General features: G+C 38.8%; 1 protein-coding gene across 2 annotated transcripts in view; it reads right to left on the reverse strand.

Moving 5' to 3' along the window:
- The window catches only part of LOC125460816 (tryptophan 5-hydroxylase 2-like), a 43080-nt gene extending 25825 nt beyond the window's left edge, over nt 1-17255 (reverse strand). For both annotated transcript variants that reach the window (XM_048548821.2, XM_048548820.2), the window contains exons 1-5: nt 17103-17255; nt 9995-10135; nt 9241-9424; nt 3453-3553; nt 1399-1466 (exon numbers count right to left, since the gene is read on the reverse strand). In XM_048548821.2, the coding sequence (XP_048404778.1) occupies nt 1399-1466; nt 3453-3553; nt 9241-9424; nt 9995-10135; nt 17103-17186 (578 nt within the window). In that variant the 5' untranslated portion in view covers nt 17187-17255. The remainder of the gene's footprint in view (nt 1-1398; nt 1467-3452; nt 3554-9240; nt 9425-9994; nt 10136-17102) is intronic.
- Between the last annotated feature and the right edge of the window lie 219 nt (nt 17256-17474).

Here is a 17474-nt window from a genome sequence, read left to right on the forward strand (position 1 = left end):
AACTATTGCCAAGGACTAATTATTTTCAACTTGCTAATAACAGAGAGAAGCTGCAAGGAAAGTCCAAGGATCTCATTGGGTAAAATGTAGGGTGCTGAAGCAACCCTTTTAGGTCAGTCAACAGGGCCTTCAATTCTGCCCAGACAGGGTGCACAAAATTAAAATTATACCCTTTTGAATTCTGTAGGTATTTTGATTGTTACACGCCTGGCAAAGATTTCCCTGTGTACATTCAGGGTTTTCGCACAGATGTTTCATTCTCATTCCACATATATCCTCTGTTGTTACATCAACAGCCACCTGATTATTTTAGGGCTATTCTCCCACATCAGAATGGCTCTCATATATCTTAATTAAGTGATTCATTAACCATTAGGTAAATTGCCCTGTAGTGTCCAGGGATGCGCAAGCTTGACGGGTTTATAAAATCATGAGGCGTATAGATAAAGTTAAATAGACAAGGTCTTTTCCCCTGTTTGGGGAGTCTAAAACTATAGAGGCCATAGGTTTAAGATGAGGGGGGAAAAGATTTGAAATGGACCTAAGGAGCAACTTTTGTTTTTACACTGGGGATGGTGCATGCATGGAATGAGCTGCCAGAGGATGTGGTGGAGGCTGGTACAATTACAACGTTTAAAAGGCATCTGGATGGGTTTATGAATAGGAAGGCTTTAGAGGGATATGGGCCAAATGCTGGCAAATGGGACTACATTTATCTAGGATAGCTGGTTGGCACGGATGATTTGGACCAAAGGGTTTGTTTCCATGCTGTATATCTCTCTGACTCATTGCCCTGAGAAAATCAAATTAGACTGTCTCTTCTCATGGAGACGGAGTTTCTGAGTTCTGGTATTGGGATTGAAAGAGCTGCAGCAACAAAGGGCATGATTATTTACTTATTTGCAATAACACATTCAGTGTTAAAGTGCAGGAAATGGAGGGGTGAGCTAGCATGCCCTCATGAACACATCATCCATCCGTAATGATAGAAATTCTTACACATTTCACGCAACAACAAAAAGGAAGCTGGGCAACTCGAGGTGGAAAGCAAAGTGATGTACTTAGAATTTGAGAGTTGAATGACTCTCTGCTCGCCCATTATCCAATATCAAGCTTTCTCCCATCTCTGCTCAATGCATCTTATCAACTGCAGTGTAACAATTAACACTAATTTCCTGAAATCAGATTTGTGGAGCTTTCCTTGTAAGAAACCTATTGATTGTAGACCAATAGGGTAATGCTTTTGTAGCAGGCTTACAGCTTACGATGGTAAAGCTAGTAATACATGAAATGAGCTTTAAGGCAGTAATGGCTACAAAAAAATCATGGCTTATTGGAAACAACCCAATTCACAGAATTTTTATGGCAGAAATTCTCTTGTTACCTGGCAACACGTACATTTTGTAATTCATGGCAACATCCACAAAGTACTTCCTTCGACTTCGGTACACATCATCTTTAAAGCCCTGAGAAGAGGGAGATTACACCTGTGAAATAGCAACCCTAAACTGTTTTGCACTGACAGTGCTGTTAAAGTGTAAATGCAATCTAAGACAAAGGTATTTTAAAAGATTATTGTACAACATTGAATTGTTGTCAGAGCAGATAGCATGCCTATGCTAAAGAAAACAGAGCGCAAATTTATTTTACACACTGAAAACATTTTCAATTGCTCATGCATTAACTGCTTCATGGAGAAAGTCCAGATCACATGGAACATAGCAATGTAGCAACAGAAAACAGAAGTATCACAGATTTAAATTTTTTAAGCTATAAAAGTATTTTTGTTGCATAATTTCTCTGAAACTTTATAATTTTCCTGTGCTTCCCAAGTATATTTGAGCTTCATGTTTAGGTACACTCATAATTGAACACGATACTTACAACTGGAGCACCTTTGGAACTTCTTTTTAAAACCGATTATTTGAATGATCAGAAGCTTATGAGTAGCTCATGCTCAAATGACAGGCGAGTCCCTCCCCTCACAATAGAACAAAATCAGAAAAATTACTGTGAATTGACTCTTGATTTTGTTTATATTATGAGGCGTTTGAGATGCAATGTCCACAGGGGTTCCAGATCTCTCACCCAAAATATCAATGAAAGCTTGGTAGAAATTCTGTAAAATCTAGTGATCGTTCACCAAAATTACAGTGAGTTTGGAAAACACCTATTGAAATTCTACCTGTTGTATGATCTCTCATAGAATCATACAAAGAATTGCTGATTAGTTCCCATTCCCTGCTCTTTCCCTGTACCCCTGCACAGTTCTGAAAAGATTGGAGGACATTTATGTTTTAAAGTTAATTTTCTCTTCGTCTTTAGAAGCCTGCATTCATCACATCAATTTTATCCTTTTGTTTTCTTTCCTTCCCTTCATGAAATGTGAGCATCACTGATAAGACCACAATTATTGACATCTTTAACTTTCCCTGAAGTGATTTCTGCTGAGTCTATTCAGAGAGATGAGACACCCGTAATGATATGCAAGCAGAGTCACACATGGGCCAGACCAGAGAAGGATGACTGATCTCCTTCCCTCTGCAACAAGAGTGAACCAGGGATTTTTACAGTAAGCAATGTTATGGTCACAAATTTGGAGAGTAGCTTTATATTGCAGCTTTAATTTTATATTTAATTCATACCAATATTACTTTCCATGTCCCAGAGTGTGACTTCTATGTTACTTGTTCAGTGATATTCTGACAACATTCTGCCTCCCTTGCATTGTTGACCTGGAGAGGTAGGCAAGACCTCTGAATCTTAACACCTTCACGGCAATTTGTACCGATCATAGCCAAAGAATTTTTTTTTTGCAAAAGCTAATTTTTAAAATTCTGCAGGGAATTTGGTCCTGACTGTCAAAGTCAGTATTTATTGTCCAACCCCAACAGGCCTTAAGAAGTTTGAGGTGACAACTGAGAGTTTTGTTAGGCTGAGAGGGTAGTTAGGTTCTGCTATGTTGTTTACGGGTCTGGAGTCACACTTAAGCTAGACCAGGCCAGGACAGCAATGTCCTTCCCTAAAAGACATCTGTTGGGTTTTGACTGTGATCTGATCATTTCATGGGCACCAATACTAGTGTCAGTTTGTTCCAAATTTATTTAATTCGTTAAGATTAAATTCCCCATCTGGCATGGGACTGTTTAAATTCACATTCGAGCAGGTTACTAGTCAAGGCTTCCAAAATTCTACTCCATTAAATAATCACAGGAATACTGCTCATTGGAATCAAGGTGGGGTAGATTTTTGTTTTCTAACTGAGCTAAGCTAATTATAAAAGATTAACTAGACTTATTCTGTTAATCTTTACGATTTTGGACACAATTGCATTTAATTGCACAATACAGAATTGCATTTTTATCAATGCTATCACAAAGGCTAGCCTGAGATTAGTGGCAACTCCATTCTCCATATTGCTGTTTAAATGTAGACTCATTTTTGGTACTCACTGGGTGATCTGCATCAAGATCTGATCCATACATCAGGACTCTTTGGGAACTTTTATCCAGTTCAGAAATCTTTCTTGGAAACCAAGGGATGTCATCCCAATCTACACATTTAAAAGTACAAACACAGATCAACCATCAGCCAATTCTACATGCTACATAATTAAAATGAACAGAGTAATTTTCTAAAATGGGATAATTTTCCCAGGATTGGACCTGAAAATCTATGAATTAGTAATCCCAAAGTAATGCTGGGTTCACAATTTCTCTACAGTTCCTGGTCTGAGGTCACAGGAGGCTCTCCCCTTTGTATATTGGGCATCATAAGCTACTTGAAAGGTCTTCTTCAAACTGCATCTTTCTGCTTCCAAAATGTCTGGAAAGCATGTTACTTGATTATGCGGAGATATCATTTGGACATGATTGAGAGTAGGATGTCATCAACAGTGCTATCAAGTAGCACTTAGTCAGCAATAACCTCCTCAGTGATGCCAGTTTGGGCACTTCCACGACTGCTCAGTTCCTGATCTCATTACAGCCTTGGTTCAAGAGTGGCCCATCTCAGATATTCATTCATACCAAATAAAGTCTGAAAACATCTGACCATTGAGTTTCTGGGCAGGTTGTTATCCCTTTCTGGGATTTACATAAATTTATTCCTATAGTCCCTTTTGTAAAGTGGCTTTCTTTACAGAAGAACAATCAATCAATCTTTTACATCTTGCAAATTTGTTAGAATGGTATGTTCTTTCACAATATTGATTATAACTACATGGTAAGGACAATGCCATAATGTAATGTGTGTGTATATCTCACATAGTATTTGTACGCTAATAGAATTTGCATAATAATTGTATTGGTCAGCATGGCCCAAGAAGGACTGATAGCTAAACAATGACTGGACAGTTTCCTCTTTGTTGAAGTGGGCTCATTGCTACATTAAGTTTGGGTGACAAAATGAAGGAGCTTGTCATAATGACCACTTTAAAGTTTAGGTGAGCTGCACAAAACAGGAGTGGCCTGCAAAATAGAGGAACTCCAATTTTAACCAGGATAACTGTATCAACAATTTGGAACTAATTGTTCCAAATTAGTTTCAAATTTCATAACATCTTTCCCATAGCAGGGAGACCAGAATTGCACACAGTATTCCAAAAGTGGCCTAACCAATGTTCTGTACAGTTGCAGCATGACCTGCCAACTCCCATACTCAGTGCACTGACCAACAGAGGCAAGCACATCAAACACCTTCTTCACAGTCCTGTCTACCTGTGACTCCAGTTTCAATGAACTATGAACCTGCATTCCAAAGTCTCTTTGTTCAGCAACACTTCACAGATCCTTATGATTTAGGTGTAAAAGTCCTGCCATGATTTGACTTCCCTCACATGTATCTAAATTAAAATTTTAAGCTTTCATGTGTGGTGGAAACTGGAATTCACACAAGAGATAAAATTAATCCTCATGGGAATGAGTCAGTAATAATAGTAATAGTCATCACAGCTGATAAGTCACACATTAGACCACAAGAGTCAAGATAGCTGAGTGGTGACGCCATTAATGCAAGATAGAGTATCTGTCAAAAAAAAGGAACATATCTACAAGGTTAGATTCTCTCTTGGTAATAGTCTGGCACTTGTGTGGCACTTACCACTTGTCTGCCCAAATGTGGATATTGCTGCATTTGGACATGGGCTGCTTCTGCATCTGAGGAGTCTTGGATAGACTGGGCATTATGAAAACAAAAATCAGCAAACATCCCCACTTCTAACCTCCAATTGGAGGGAAAGCCATTGATGAAGAAGTAGTTGAAGATGTTTGGGGCCAAATAACTGACAGCAATAGCCACAACCATCTTCCTTTTTATCAGGAATGACTCCAATCAGAGTGTTTTCCCCTTGATTGCCATTGACTGTAACTTTGCTAAGGCTGCTTCTTGCTTCATTCAACTAACGTGGCCTTCATGTCAAGTCACCTCACCTCTGGAATTCAACTGTTTTGTCCTTGTTTGAACCAAGGCTGTAATGAGATCAGGAACTGAGCAGTCGTGGAAGTGCCCAAACTGGCATCACTGAGGAGGTTATTGCTGACTAAGTGCTACTTGATAGCACTGTTGATGACATCCTACTCTCAATCATGTCCAAATGATATCTCCACATAATCAAGTAACATGCTTTCCAGACGTTTTGGAAGCAGAAAGATGCAGTTTGAAGAAGACCTTTCAAGTAGCTTATGATCAGGCTCCACTGCTACTTTTTAACTCCCAAACAGATACTGACTAAAATGTGCACAAGCAAGGGCACCACAAAGCACTCTTTATATATCTGGGTCTAACATGTGTAGTTTGTGTGAAAAAGCCCTAGGAGCAAATGCAACAGGTAGTCCTTGATGAACAAGAATTGCTCCACCGCTCGTCTCACTGACATCTCACTGTAAAGGTGCCACTTCCCTTGGCACTGTAGTACAGCACTAGTATGTCATCATTACTTGTTTGGTGTCACTGAAGCCTACTACTTATTCTCTGTCCAATTTCACTGCACCTTCTTGGAAATGCAATTGAAGAGAGGTTCACACTGATGACAAATTAAGCAAGTATTTTGATAAGCAGTTCTCAAATCAACAGATCACTGCACTGCTTTCACACCATTACTTGCTGCAGCTCTCACATTACCTGGATCCAGGTAAAGTCCTTCCAGGGATCGTATATGCTTGACTTCAGGATCTTCAATTGCATCTTCTTGTTCAGTTTCATGTTCATCTGGTGAGCTGTCTCCAGCAGCCACATAAGATGCTAATCATGTTCTGTGATGCCTTCTTCCATCATGTTTCCACACCCATAGACCAGAACAACAGCTTCTGATTTGAGAAGATAGCTGACCATCTCATGCTGTCTGTATTGATACGCTTCTCGAGCAGTGGAAATGTCAAACAGCATGAGCAATCATCTGTACCTCCCAAATGGTGTTCAGAATGTAATTAGAAAGCTACATTTCATCCAGCTTCATGGTCAATAATCACCCTTCATATCAGGGGTAAGAATAGACGTTGCCTTATCAAGTTATAGTAAGGTACTTCAATAATTAGCATGGGGGTTACTTCAAACCTTAATTGAGATCCTTTGAATCTATGCACACTCTCAGTTTTCCCAAGTATTTTTGAGTGCTATTATGCTGCAATGTTTGAGGGGATTTGTGTCTGACTAATTTGATTGAGTTTTTTAAATGGAGGAGAACAAAGTGATGGATGTGATCTATTTGGACTTCAGTAAGGTTCCTCATGGTAGACTGGATAGCAAGGTTAGGTCACAGGAAATACAGAGAGAGCTAGCTATTTGGATACACAACTGGCTTGAAGGTTGAAGACAGAGAGTGACATTGGAGGAATACTTTTCAGACTGGAGGTCTGTAACCAGCAATGAGCCACAAGGATCAGTGCTGAGTCCACTGCTTTTCGTCATTTACATAAATACGAGGTGTGGCTAGTAAGTTTGTAGATGACACCAAAATTGGGTGTGTAGAGAACAGAGAAGAAGGTTACCTTAGAGTTCAACTGGATCTTGATCACATGGGCCAGTGGGCTGAGGAGTGGCAGTTGGAGTTTAATTTAGATAAATATGAGGTGCTGCATTTTGGAAAGTCAAATCATGGCAGGACTTAAACACTTAAATCATAAGGATCTGGGGAGTGTTGCTGAAGAAAGAGACCTTGGAGTGCAGGCTCATAGTTCCTTGAGAGTGGAGTCAAAGGTAGACAGGATAGTGAAGAAGGTGTTTGATATGTTTGCCTTTATGCGACAGTGCAATGAGTACTAGAAGGTCATGTTGTGGCTGTACAGGACATTGGTTAGGCCACTTTTGGAATACTGCATGCAATTCTGGTCTCCCTGCTATAGGAAGGATGTTGTGAAACTTGAAAGGGTTCAGAAAAGATTTATAAAGGGTGTTGCCAAGGTTGGAATGTTTGAGCTATTGGGAGAGGCTGAATAGGCTGGGGTTATTTTCCCTGGATCGTCAGAGGCTGAGGGGTGACCTTATAGAGGTTTATAAAATCACGAGGGGCAGGGATAGGGTGAATAGACAAGGTTCCCCCCAGAGGGCATAGGTATAAGGTGGGAGGGGAAGGATTTTGAAAGGGGCCTAAGGGGAAACATTTTCAAGCTGAGGATGGTGCGTGTATTGAATGAACTGCTACAGGAAATGATAGAGGCTGGTACAATTACAACATTTAAACAGCATCTGGGTTGGTATATGAATAGGTTTAGAATGAAGTGGGCCAAATGCTGGCAAATGAGACCAGATTTATTTAGGATATCTGAGCGAGTTGGACTGAAGGGTCTGTTCAATGCTGTGCAACTCTATGACAAAATGGGCCAGGAACAGGACAAGTGGGACTAATTTAGTTTGTGATTACTTTCAGTTCTTTAGAAAACAATTTATTTTGGATCTGGGAGAAACATATCCACAAGGGAAGGGATCATTTGTAAGTTAATCTTGTTGTAACCCCCAAAAGGAGGGGATGAATAAAGAAGGGCAGCCAGTTTGTCCCTTCTTACCCTGGACTTTAACAGTTTGAGGGATCCCATCTGGAATTGTAATGAATTGTGGAACCTCTCCTGGGATGTGGTGATAACAAGTCACTTACTGATCAATAGTCTCTCTTTCCCCTTGTGCTGATGTTGAACAAACACTTATTATGTAACATTAACGTGGAGTTCAAAGTGTATTTTCAAAGCTTTCAAAATTTCTGCAGTCTGACATTTCTGCTGTCATTGACATCTAGGCTGCAGTTTGGCGTGTAATAGTTTTTTTTAAACCCTAGCACTAATGGCAGATTTGCAACTTTTATACTTCGTTAAAAAATTAATTCTGTAGCTATTTTGTAATTTTTCCATTGAGAATAAAAAATAAATCCAATTCTGTTTCACATCTCCTTTCATTTCCACACCAGCATGGAGTAGAAAGTCTGTAGCCATTTTTACTCAATTAAACGTGCAACATTACTGACTGACGTTAGTTTCTCTCTCTCTTTAGGTCATTAGGTGTCTTCCAGCTCTGAAAATCTACACATGTTCACCTGGACATTCCTTGATGTCTTTTCCATAGAATCTGGCTCTTGTGCAGCTCTGAAAATCCAGTTATTCAACTGCTCCTCAGGAATACCATGCTCCAAGTAATGTGTGTTCAAAAGCTGTCACAGATTGCACACAAAGCTACAGCAGAGGTCACAAGACTACAGTAAACCAGCCACTATACTAAAGGCACAGTGGTATTTTTCTTTCGACACCCACTATGAATTTCAAAATAAATTTATCTTTCTGTTCTATAACTTCCAACATGAAATTCGTGCAATTTCATCCCTGTTATGTAAGGAAAGTTCGGAAGCATAATTCTTTTCCACCTGTTCATTCAATGACAAGTGTAAAGTATCCCAGAGCAATTTTGCTTAGCGCCCTCAAATCTAATAGAAATGGTCAATATGCAACAACTTCTCGTTATCGATCTGAACTGAAACAGAGAACTGCAGATGCTGAAGATTTGAAACTAAAACAGAAATTGCTGGAGGAACACAGCTGATCTGACAGCTCCTATGGAGAGGAAAGAGAGTTAATGTTTTGAGTCCAGCATCGCTTCTTCCAAGGTCCTGCCAGCCCTGCTGAGTTTCTACAGCAATTTCTGGTTGTCTTGTTGACATACATGCCACAGCCACTGACTGTGCTTTGGGTCCCAGAGTGTAAGGATTCATTTCTTACCACCATGCCCATTACAGAACAAGGTGTGGATTGTGACTCATACCTTCTTCCTCTGTCCAGTTGCTGGCCAGTGGATTCAGCGAAATAATGTTTGTGTTGACTCTTAGTAACTGAATCAGTTCATTAAAATCTTCTTTTGTGCTGCTGCAATCCACAAATATCTCAACTTCTGAAGCTCTCCTCTTTGATTTCCTGGACTCTATATGAACTAGGTTGATGTGTTTGTCCTGATAAAACAAATTAATTCAAAATTTTGGAACTTGCACAGGGAGACTCAAAATGAAGCGTGTGTTAAGCAAAAATGGTGTTAGAGTTGAGGCAGAATTAGACTAGGTTCAGTCATACTGTCTTCATTTTGAACAAACACTCAATGATTTAAGTTTAGGGTTAACTAGCAAATGTTGGCAAATATGGGTTACAGAGATGGGGTGTTCTCTGAAGAAAGATCATTGACTTGAACCTTTAAATGCTACAAATGCCACCAAACCTGTTGATTATTCTCAGCAATTTCTGATTTTATTTAAGATTTCCAGAAGAATTTTGCTTTCAAATTTGGGTTTCTCAAAAGTAACAGGGAATGGAGCTAAAGGGCAAAGTTACAGTACTACATTACTATCACAGACAGGATGGTGGAATTTTAAGCAAGACATTTTCACTTAAACAGTTTCCATTGCAAATGTGGGCATAGGAATTTATTGTTATGAGCATGTTAGCAAAAATGAAAAGGTGAATGCAATTAATTTTCAGTAGGTAAACGTGATATCTTCAGTTGTTTCTCTGAACAATATAAATCTTACCTGAAATATTTGAAGTGCTTTCACAAGCCCACCAACTTCATTTTTCAAGGCAAACAGAATTGTTGTCCTGGTAGTTTCATTCTTGCCATTTTCTTTGCTAACTTTCTTCTCATCGTATTTATTGAACCATCCTTTATGTACCTGTAAGAAATGTTTCAAACACAGTTTTCCTTTAAAAATTGGTTATCAGATCAGAAGAATGTTTTTTAAGCAGTAATAACTATGTTCAACAGTGAAAATGAGAGGGCTGTGCTTGGATTTTACACCATGAAGTGATGATAATTTGTTGAATCTGAAGGGGAGATGTTTGGGCTTCCTCTTACTGGAAATGGTCATTACTTGGCTCTTGTGCGATGCGAATGATATTTGCCACTTAACAGCACAAGACTGGATGTTTCCCAGGTCTTGATGATTGCGGTTTGGGACTGTCACTATCAGAGGAATTGTAATAGAACTGATGCCTGTGCATTCTTCAGTCCCAGTTCTGATCTTATCTGATGTAAGAACAATCATTGACAAAGCATCGGCAGATTCAATGGGCTTTGACAGAAGAACCTCGAGCAAGGGATCATCCATCTAAGACAGATATTTCTAAGTTTCAAGGAAATGAATCTCTTCAGCAAAAGGCAGTGGAAGCAGAGTCTTTAAGTAGTTATAAGGCAGAGGTGGATAGATTCATGATAAGCAAGGAGGTAAACATTAATTGGGGCTAGGTAGAAATGTGGATCAGCCGTGGTCTTAGAGAATTGCAGAGCATGTTCAAGGGGCCGAATAGCCTATCCTTTCTCCTAACTCAGTTGATATTCAGTGAAATGCTGGGTTGATCTCAAAGGCAGTCTTCATACCTTGTTTCTACAATCCAGCTCTGAGACATTACTTGGCTTTTAGTGGATTGAATTGGCTGAAGGTTAATGCACATGATATTGGGGGCCGCAAGAGAAAGACTATTGGTTAGTAAGGGTGATGCATTTTAAAAATCTCAATTTGTAACTTCCCAAGTTTCTGATCATTCTTAGTTTTGGGTATTGCTCCACCCACCCCCAGGCATTACTTTCTGGGTAGCTTGGGTTTATTATGCTGTGAGATAATCCATATTGTTTCAGCAGCATATCAAAAGCCAGAACTGAAATTGTGGTCCTGAAATCACCTGTACTGGTTTAACATGATATTCTATCATCAATTTGAATTATGCAGCAAACCATTGCATATTACAGATTTATTTTTCCTCCACCTTTTACCTCCTTCAGCAGGAAACCCCAGAGCTGGTCAGGTATAATTATGTCCTGCTTGATAGAGGAATTTAGTTTGTTTCTATCGTGACAAGTCCTGAAAAGTAATCATTAACTTTTCAACTACTGAGGCTCCAAAGGCTTGTCAGAAACTGTCCTGCATAGATCTGGAAATTAGTTTCACATTTCATAATGGACAGACTGAAAATCCAGGTGTTTAAACCCTCTGTTGTGTTTAACCAGGAATGTATTTCTTGTTTTCTCCCTTGACTATCTGGCGTAATAATTGCAAGTTTCTTTTCCCCTGAAATGTATAGCACTTTGCAATTTCAACAAAGGACATCCACAGTTCTGGTAATCTTTTACTTTTCTGCCCCTACATAGAACAAAGAACAGTACAGCCCACAATGTTGCACCAAACATGATGCCAAATTAAACTAATCCCTTCTGCCTGCCCTCAGTCCATGTGCCCCCATTCCTTGCATATTCATGTGTTTATCCAAAAGTACCTTAAACACCCCTATGATATTTGCCTCCAACATCATTCTGTGCTCCAGACTCCTAGCACTCTGCAAAACCCTTACCCCTCACATCTCCTTTGAACTTTCCTCCTCTCACCTTAAATGCATGCACCCTAATATTAGACATTTAAACTCTGGGAAAAAGATTCTGACCATCAACAGCATCTCATAATTTATAGACTTCTATCAAGTCTCTACTTGTGGCTTTGCTTTTGATTGGGGTACAACTGTAAGCTCATGGATGTCGCCTATTTTATTTCATCTACATTTCCTTTCCCATCAGGTTAGTTTCAAATGATTTATTGTGTTTTAATGACTTCACTTTTTCCTGTTGTTTTCTATTATCGCAAACGTAGGGACAAGAATATACAGAAACTTTGCTGACTGTCAAACACAATCAGAGATCACTTCTTCAAGCAAGCACAATTCACATGATACTTTATCAAACACTGTAAAGCTGTGAGTAAATCATCTGCATTTTTCCCTTTTGTAAAATCTCTCAAGAAATATCTTTACCGTGTCGCAAAATCATTTCCAAGTTTTCCATCATCATTTCTTTGTATCCCTATACAGTATCCAGAAATGTATGCTTAAGGACACCTAGTAAAATAAATGATTACTAATGTAAGAAGTATTTAGTTAGTAACATTAATTATAAAGAAAAATGTGCATTCATCTAAATATTTTCGGAAGTCACATGTTTTATGAGGTCAGTTTGAATAGTGTTTGTTGTGAAGTGCATTTGCTTTGTTGATCAGACAAATACAATGTTTTCTTCACTGATAGACCAAACTGACCCCATAAAACGTGTATACAATGACTTCCTAAAATGTTTATGTGAATGTAAATTTCTCTTTTTAATTAAAGTTATCATCGCTGTAATGGTTGATCAATTCATCACTAATATTACATCCATTGTAAAGTATCATTGCCCAGGCTCTGTCAGTTATTCTGCTGACTGCAAAGGCCAAAACGAGAAAAATCATATATCTGCTATCACTTATCATATCATAGTATCCCTACAGTGTGGAAACAGGCCCATCGGCCCAACATGTCCTCACCAACACATTCCCCTATAACCCATCTAATCTCCACATCCCTGAATATTATGAGCAATCCTCTTAGCTTGCACATCTTTGGACTGTGGGACAAAACCAGAGCACCCGGAGGAAACCCATGCAGACACAGGGAGAATGTGCAAACTCTACACAGACAGTCACCCGAGGCTGGAATTGAACCCGGGTCCCTAGTGCTGTGAGGTAGCAGTACTGACCACTGAGGCACCGTGATTATTCTGACTGATTATTCAGTCATTCCCCAACCTGAGCTATATTGTGCAGTGTTTAATCATAATTGCTTTAATTTGTCATCTTTCTCTAAATTGTGTAAGGCTTTTATTGCTAACAATTATTATATTGTAGAAGGCTGCACACCCAGTATACCATTGCAGCTTCTGCTAGGGAAAAAAAAGTTAACCAAATTGAATTTTTCTGCATTGTATAAAATAATGAATTTGCGTTCAATTAAGGAATACTATATTATATTGTTGTGCAATGTTTAATTTATTATTAAAATAATGCGTATTTTTCTGAAGGTGGTCTAGGTCCAAAATGTCAGCCTTCCTACTCCTCTGATGCTATTTGGCCTGCTGTGTCCATCCAGCTCTACACCTTGTTATTCACAGAGTAGGTGGCTTTAAGGCTCCTTATAATGCTGATCAGTTGATTCTTTTCATCCTGATGTTCAATGAATGTATTCCAGTTTATAGCAAACTGAGTATCTCAACAAAGATAAACATATCTACCCTCAGTCTTGAGCTCAGTTATGCTGGCTTTGAGGTTATGATGCAATTATTTTGTTCTGGGCAGGGGATTCAGCGCAAATCTTTTTCAGAAGCTTAAGTGGCACAGCTGGTATTTCTGCTGCCACTGTGCGAAAAGGCCCAAGGTTTGAGCCCCATTATAGGACTTACTAGCCATAGAGGAATTCAGCAGTTGGTGCAGGAAAGCCAGTATGCATCAGTATCAATCCCCAACCCAGAAACATGGAAAGAGTTAACTGCAGAATGGACACCTGCCTATGAAGCCAAATCCCAAATGACATGCTTAATATTAAACGATGACAAACCAGCATTGTGCTGGGAAAAGCCACAATAGGTACCTTCAGTCAGTTCAGCTGAGGTAATTATGATATTATACATATAAAATGACCTAACTGCTGTACTGCAAATTTACTTATATACAGTAATGGGAAACTAAATTCACAGCCAAATAAATATGAGCTAATTTGCCTCAAGCTGTTTATGATCGGGCACCCGACCTGAAGTCAGTGAATTAAACTGGTTAATTTATGTTGTGAAATCAATACATGTTGCTTTTTATGTCCATATCGAATATAAAACTGGGATTTTGTTGCAATATTTTCACAATATAAGCACAGAGAAAATATCAAGCAAAATAATTACAAAAGATTGAAATAAGGAAGTCAAAAGCTGGCTAATGAAAATGTTCTTAATTTTGAAAAAATGCTTAAAATGTATACAAATCTACAAATATTTTGACAAATTAGCTAAATAACAACAGTTGTAAAATATTTATCAGCATGAAAACCGCAACAAACACATATTACTGGCTTCATACTCTGCTAGCAACTCAAACTTCAAAATACTAGTATTGTATGATTTTATCATTACAAAGAGCAAATTAATTCTGGACACCACAATGAGTTGAAAGAATCCTGAGTATTGATGTCTACTGTAACTGATGAACATTATTTTTAATTAAAATTTGTGTTGCATAAGTTATAAAATTTACTCAGGTAAGTGGCATTCACTGCAGTGACAAAAGCCATAACTGAGACTTCGATCTGAATAACTATATAATCACAAAGTCCGAAGTCACACAACACCAGGTTATGGTCCAACAGGTTTATTTGGAATCACAAGCTTTTAGAGTGCTGTCCCTTCATCAGGACTATAACTTGGTGTCTTGTGACTTTGACTTATTCCACCCCAGTCCAACACTGGCACCTCCACATCATATATAATCACAAAGCATTGTCCACCTTTAAATTTCTGGGTAAGTGCTATTGCCCATTCTGTCTGCAACTCCCAGATATCAGATTAAAATTTAACAAGAGGTAAACATTTTTACCTGCTATAGTCTGAACTCCAAATTGAATGCCATAGTTAATTATTATTTAATAATTTTATTCAATATTAGGTTATTGGTAACAAAAACTTTCTTCAAATCTTATATCAATTCCGGAACTGCACAAAGTAGCAAGTTTTGAGAAATTTGTAGCTCAGGTTGAGGTTCTGGATCTGAGTTTGCTCCAGCTCAGCGAGCAAACTCACATCCAGAGTAATAGATAGTGTTTAGTCAATAATCCAACAAGAACTTGTTGCAAACGTAAGTTCTATTTTTTAAAAAAATCTGGATATCTAATGTTATCATCAGGTGAGCTGACTGTGAAGCTATCAAACTGAAATAAAATCCCAATTGATTCACTAATGTCCTTTAGGGAAAGAAAGCTGCTTTCCTTACCCAGTCTGGTATACATGTGACTCCAGTCCCACATAAACATGGTTGACTCAACTGCTCTGTTAAGTAGCCTAGCAAGTTATTCAGGTGCCCAACCACCACCTTCTCAGGGGAACACATGCTGGCTTTGGAGGGATGCCAAATCTGAGAATAATAAAAAAGGAAAGGAAATATCGGAAGTATGTGAAATTTCACATTAAAAACATGTGGCCACTATCTCATAAGATACATTTATTTGTGGAATTCACAGGCAAGTTTTTTTACTGTGTGCCAAATATAATGTCTTCAACTTGATATCACTATTATTCAGACCCAAAAAACTCGATCTTCAAATAGAACATTAAACAGGTTTGGCCCAAGAATTTAGTCTTCACAACAACATTTAAAAAAATGTAAATATATGTTTCAGAGATAGTAGGAACTGCAGATATTGGAGAATCTGAGATAACAAGGCGTAGAGCTGGATGAACACAGCAGGCCAAGCAACATCAGAGGAGCAGGAAAGCTGACGTTTCATCTAGGCCCAAAACGTCAGCCTTCCTGCTTCTCTGATGCTGCTTGGCCTGCTGTGTTCATCCAGCTCTACACCTTGTTATCTAAGTAAGTACATGTGCTTTATTTATGTGCCAATGCAATAGTTTTCAATGTGACAAGAAGTAAGCTATGAAAGTCTTATCAGCTGTAACATGTATAATGGAGCATTACTGACCCATTTAAAACTTGTGATTAGTTAAAACAAATGCGACTTTCCTTTTCTCACTGTTATCCTCCCTGAACTTCTGACTTCCCTCAGCCTCAGCATTTCTATTGTCAAGCTGTGCTAGGGAATTTACCTTCAAGCGTTTGTTAACTTCAAGCAAGTACTCAATCCGTATTTGAGCTCGAGCTACTATATTCACTCAAAGGTTTTAATCTTCAATAAGCTTCATTGTGTTCCAGAATACATCAACTTTCCTAAGTATACACTTTTCTCATTGTTTATTTGAATTTCTCCATCAGTAAAACCATTTACAGATAGCATTCTAAATGTGTGAGATTCTGGTTCATAGGACGAGTCAATTCACAGAAATTCTATGATTCAACGAGCTCGTGCAAATCCTAAATACAAAATATTTCCTAATTTCAGCAAATAGTATATAAAACCTAGATCTACTGCTACCAGTTTAACAAAGTGTAAATTAGGTGCCTTTTAATGGAACTTAATATAAATCTTGTCAAGGACAACAAGGGGTGTTTAATAAATGTTAGCGGTGCCTGCATCTCTGGAACAATTGAAAAACCTGTTCTTTGACATTTATCTTGAAATGGTTTATTAGACTATTGCTATAATAGAAGAGTTTTAAGGATTGTTAAATAAGAAAAAGCTAAGAAACCGAAACCAACTAATAGCAACAATATGTTCTAAATCAGGGGACTTTCTGAACTCCCATGTGAATATAATTAAGTAATCAGTTATGAAAGGTAGTTATAATTAAATGCTTGGTGTTCAATTCATTACAGGAACCTTACAACATACAAATGACTTAAGTGGTTCAACAAGTCCAACTTGGTGTTAACTCGCCATCAGCAATTCGCACTGACCAGCTCTGTGCTCAATTGCCTTCAGTCCCCTTTAACCCCCATCCCATTTCACGTTCACTGATATCATTTCTGCCTCAGTCGTCAATCCTGGTTGTGGATTTCACCCTGAAAGTCAAGTCTATGTTAAATGGCCTCCTCTGTCTTCTGTTCTAAATTTCTCACTTTTAATCCGGAATCTATTATCCCCTACCATCAATTCTGTCAAGACCAGGACAAAGCCCAACTGTGAACCCACCTGGTCGCTTACACGGTGTTGCCTCGGCAAGCCTGAATCCAGCGACATTCCTCGCTTTGCCCAGTATTTATTTCCAATCATCATCTTGGCAACGTTTTTAGGGCCAAGGCTTTAGAGGACTGGAAAGGTAGGAGTGTGTTCTTCGCTCCGACTGCGAATCAGCCTGGGTGATGGTCTGAGGCGGTTCAGGGGTCTTTAAATACACTGCCGAGCTGATGGGAGGAGCATCGCTTACTCACTAACCTGCACTCTGGGCTCCTTCAGGCTCTGGTTGCACAGTTTGATATCTAGGGCGAACTTCGGAAAACTTCCTTGCGCCTCACCAAAGGCAATGAACTCCAGCTGTAAGGTTATTGATTTACATTTCAGCCT

The sequence above is a fragment of the Stegostoma tigrinum genome, chromosome 18, assembly GCF_030684315.1.
Source record: "Stegostoma tigrinum isolate sSteTig4 chromosome 18, sSteTig4.hap1, whole genome shotgun sequence".
Lineage (NCBI taxonomy): Eukaryota > Metazoa > Chordata > Chondrichthyes > Orectolobiformes > Stegostomatidae > Stegostoma > Stegostoma tigrinum.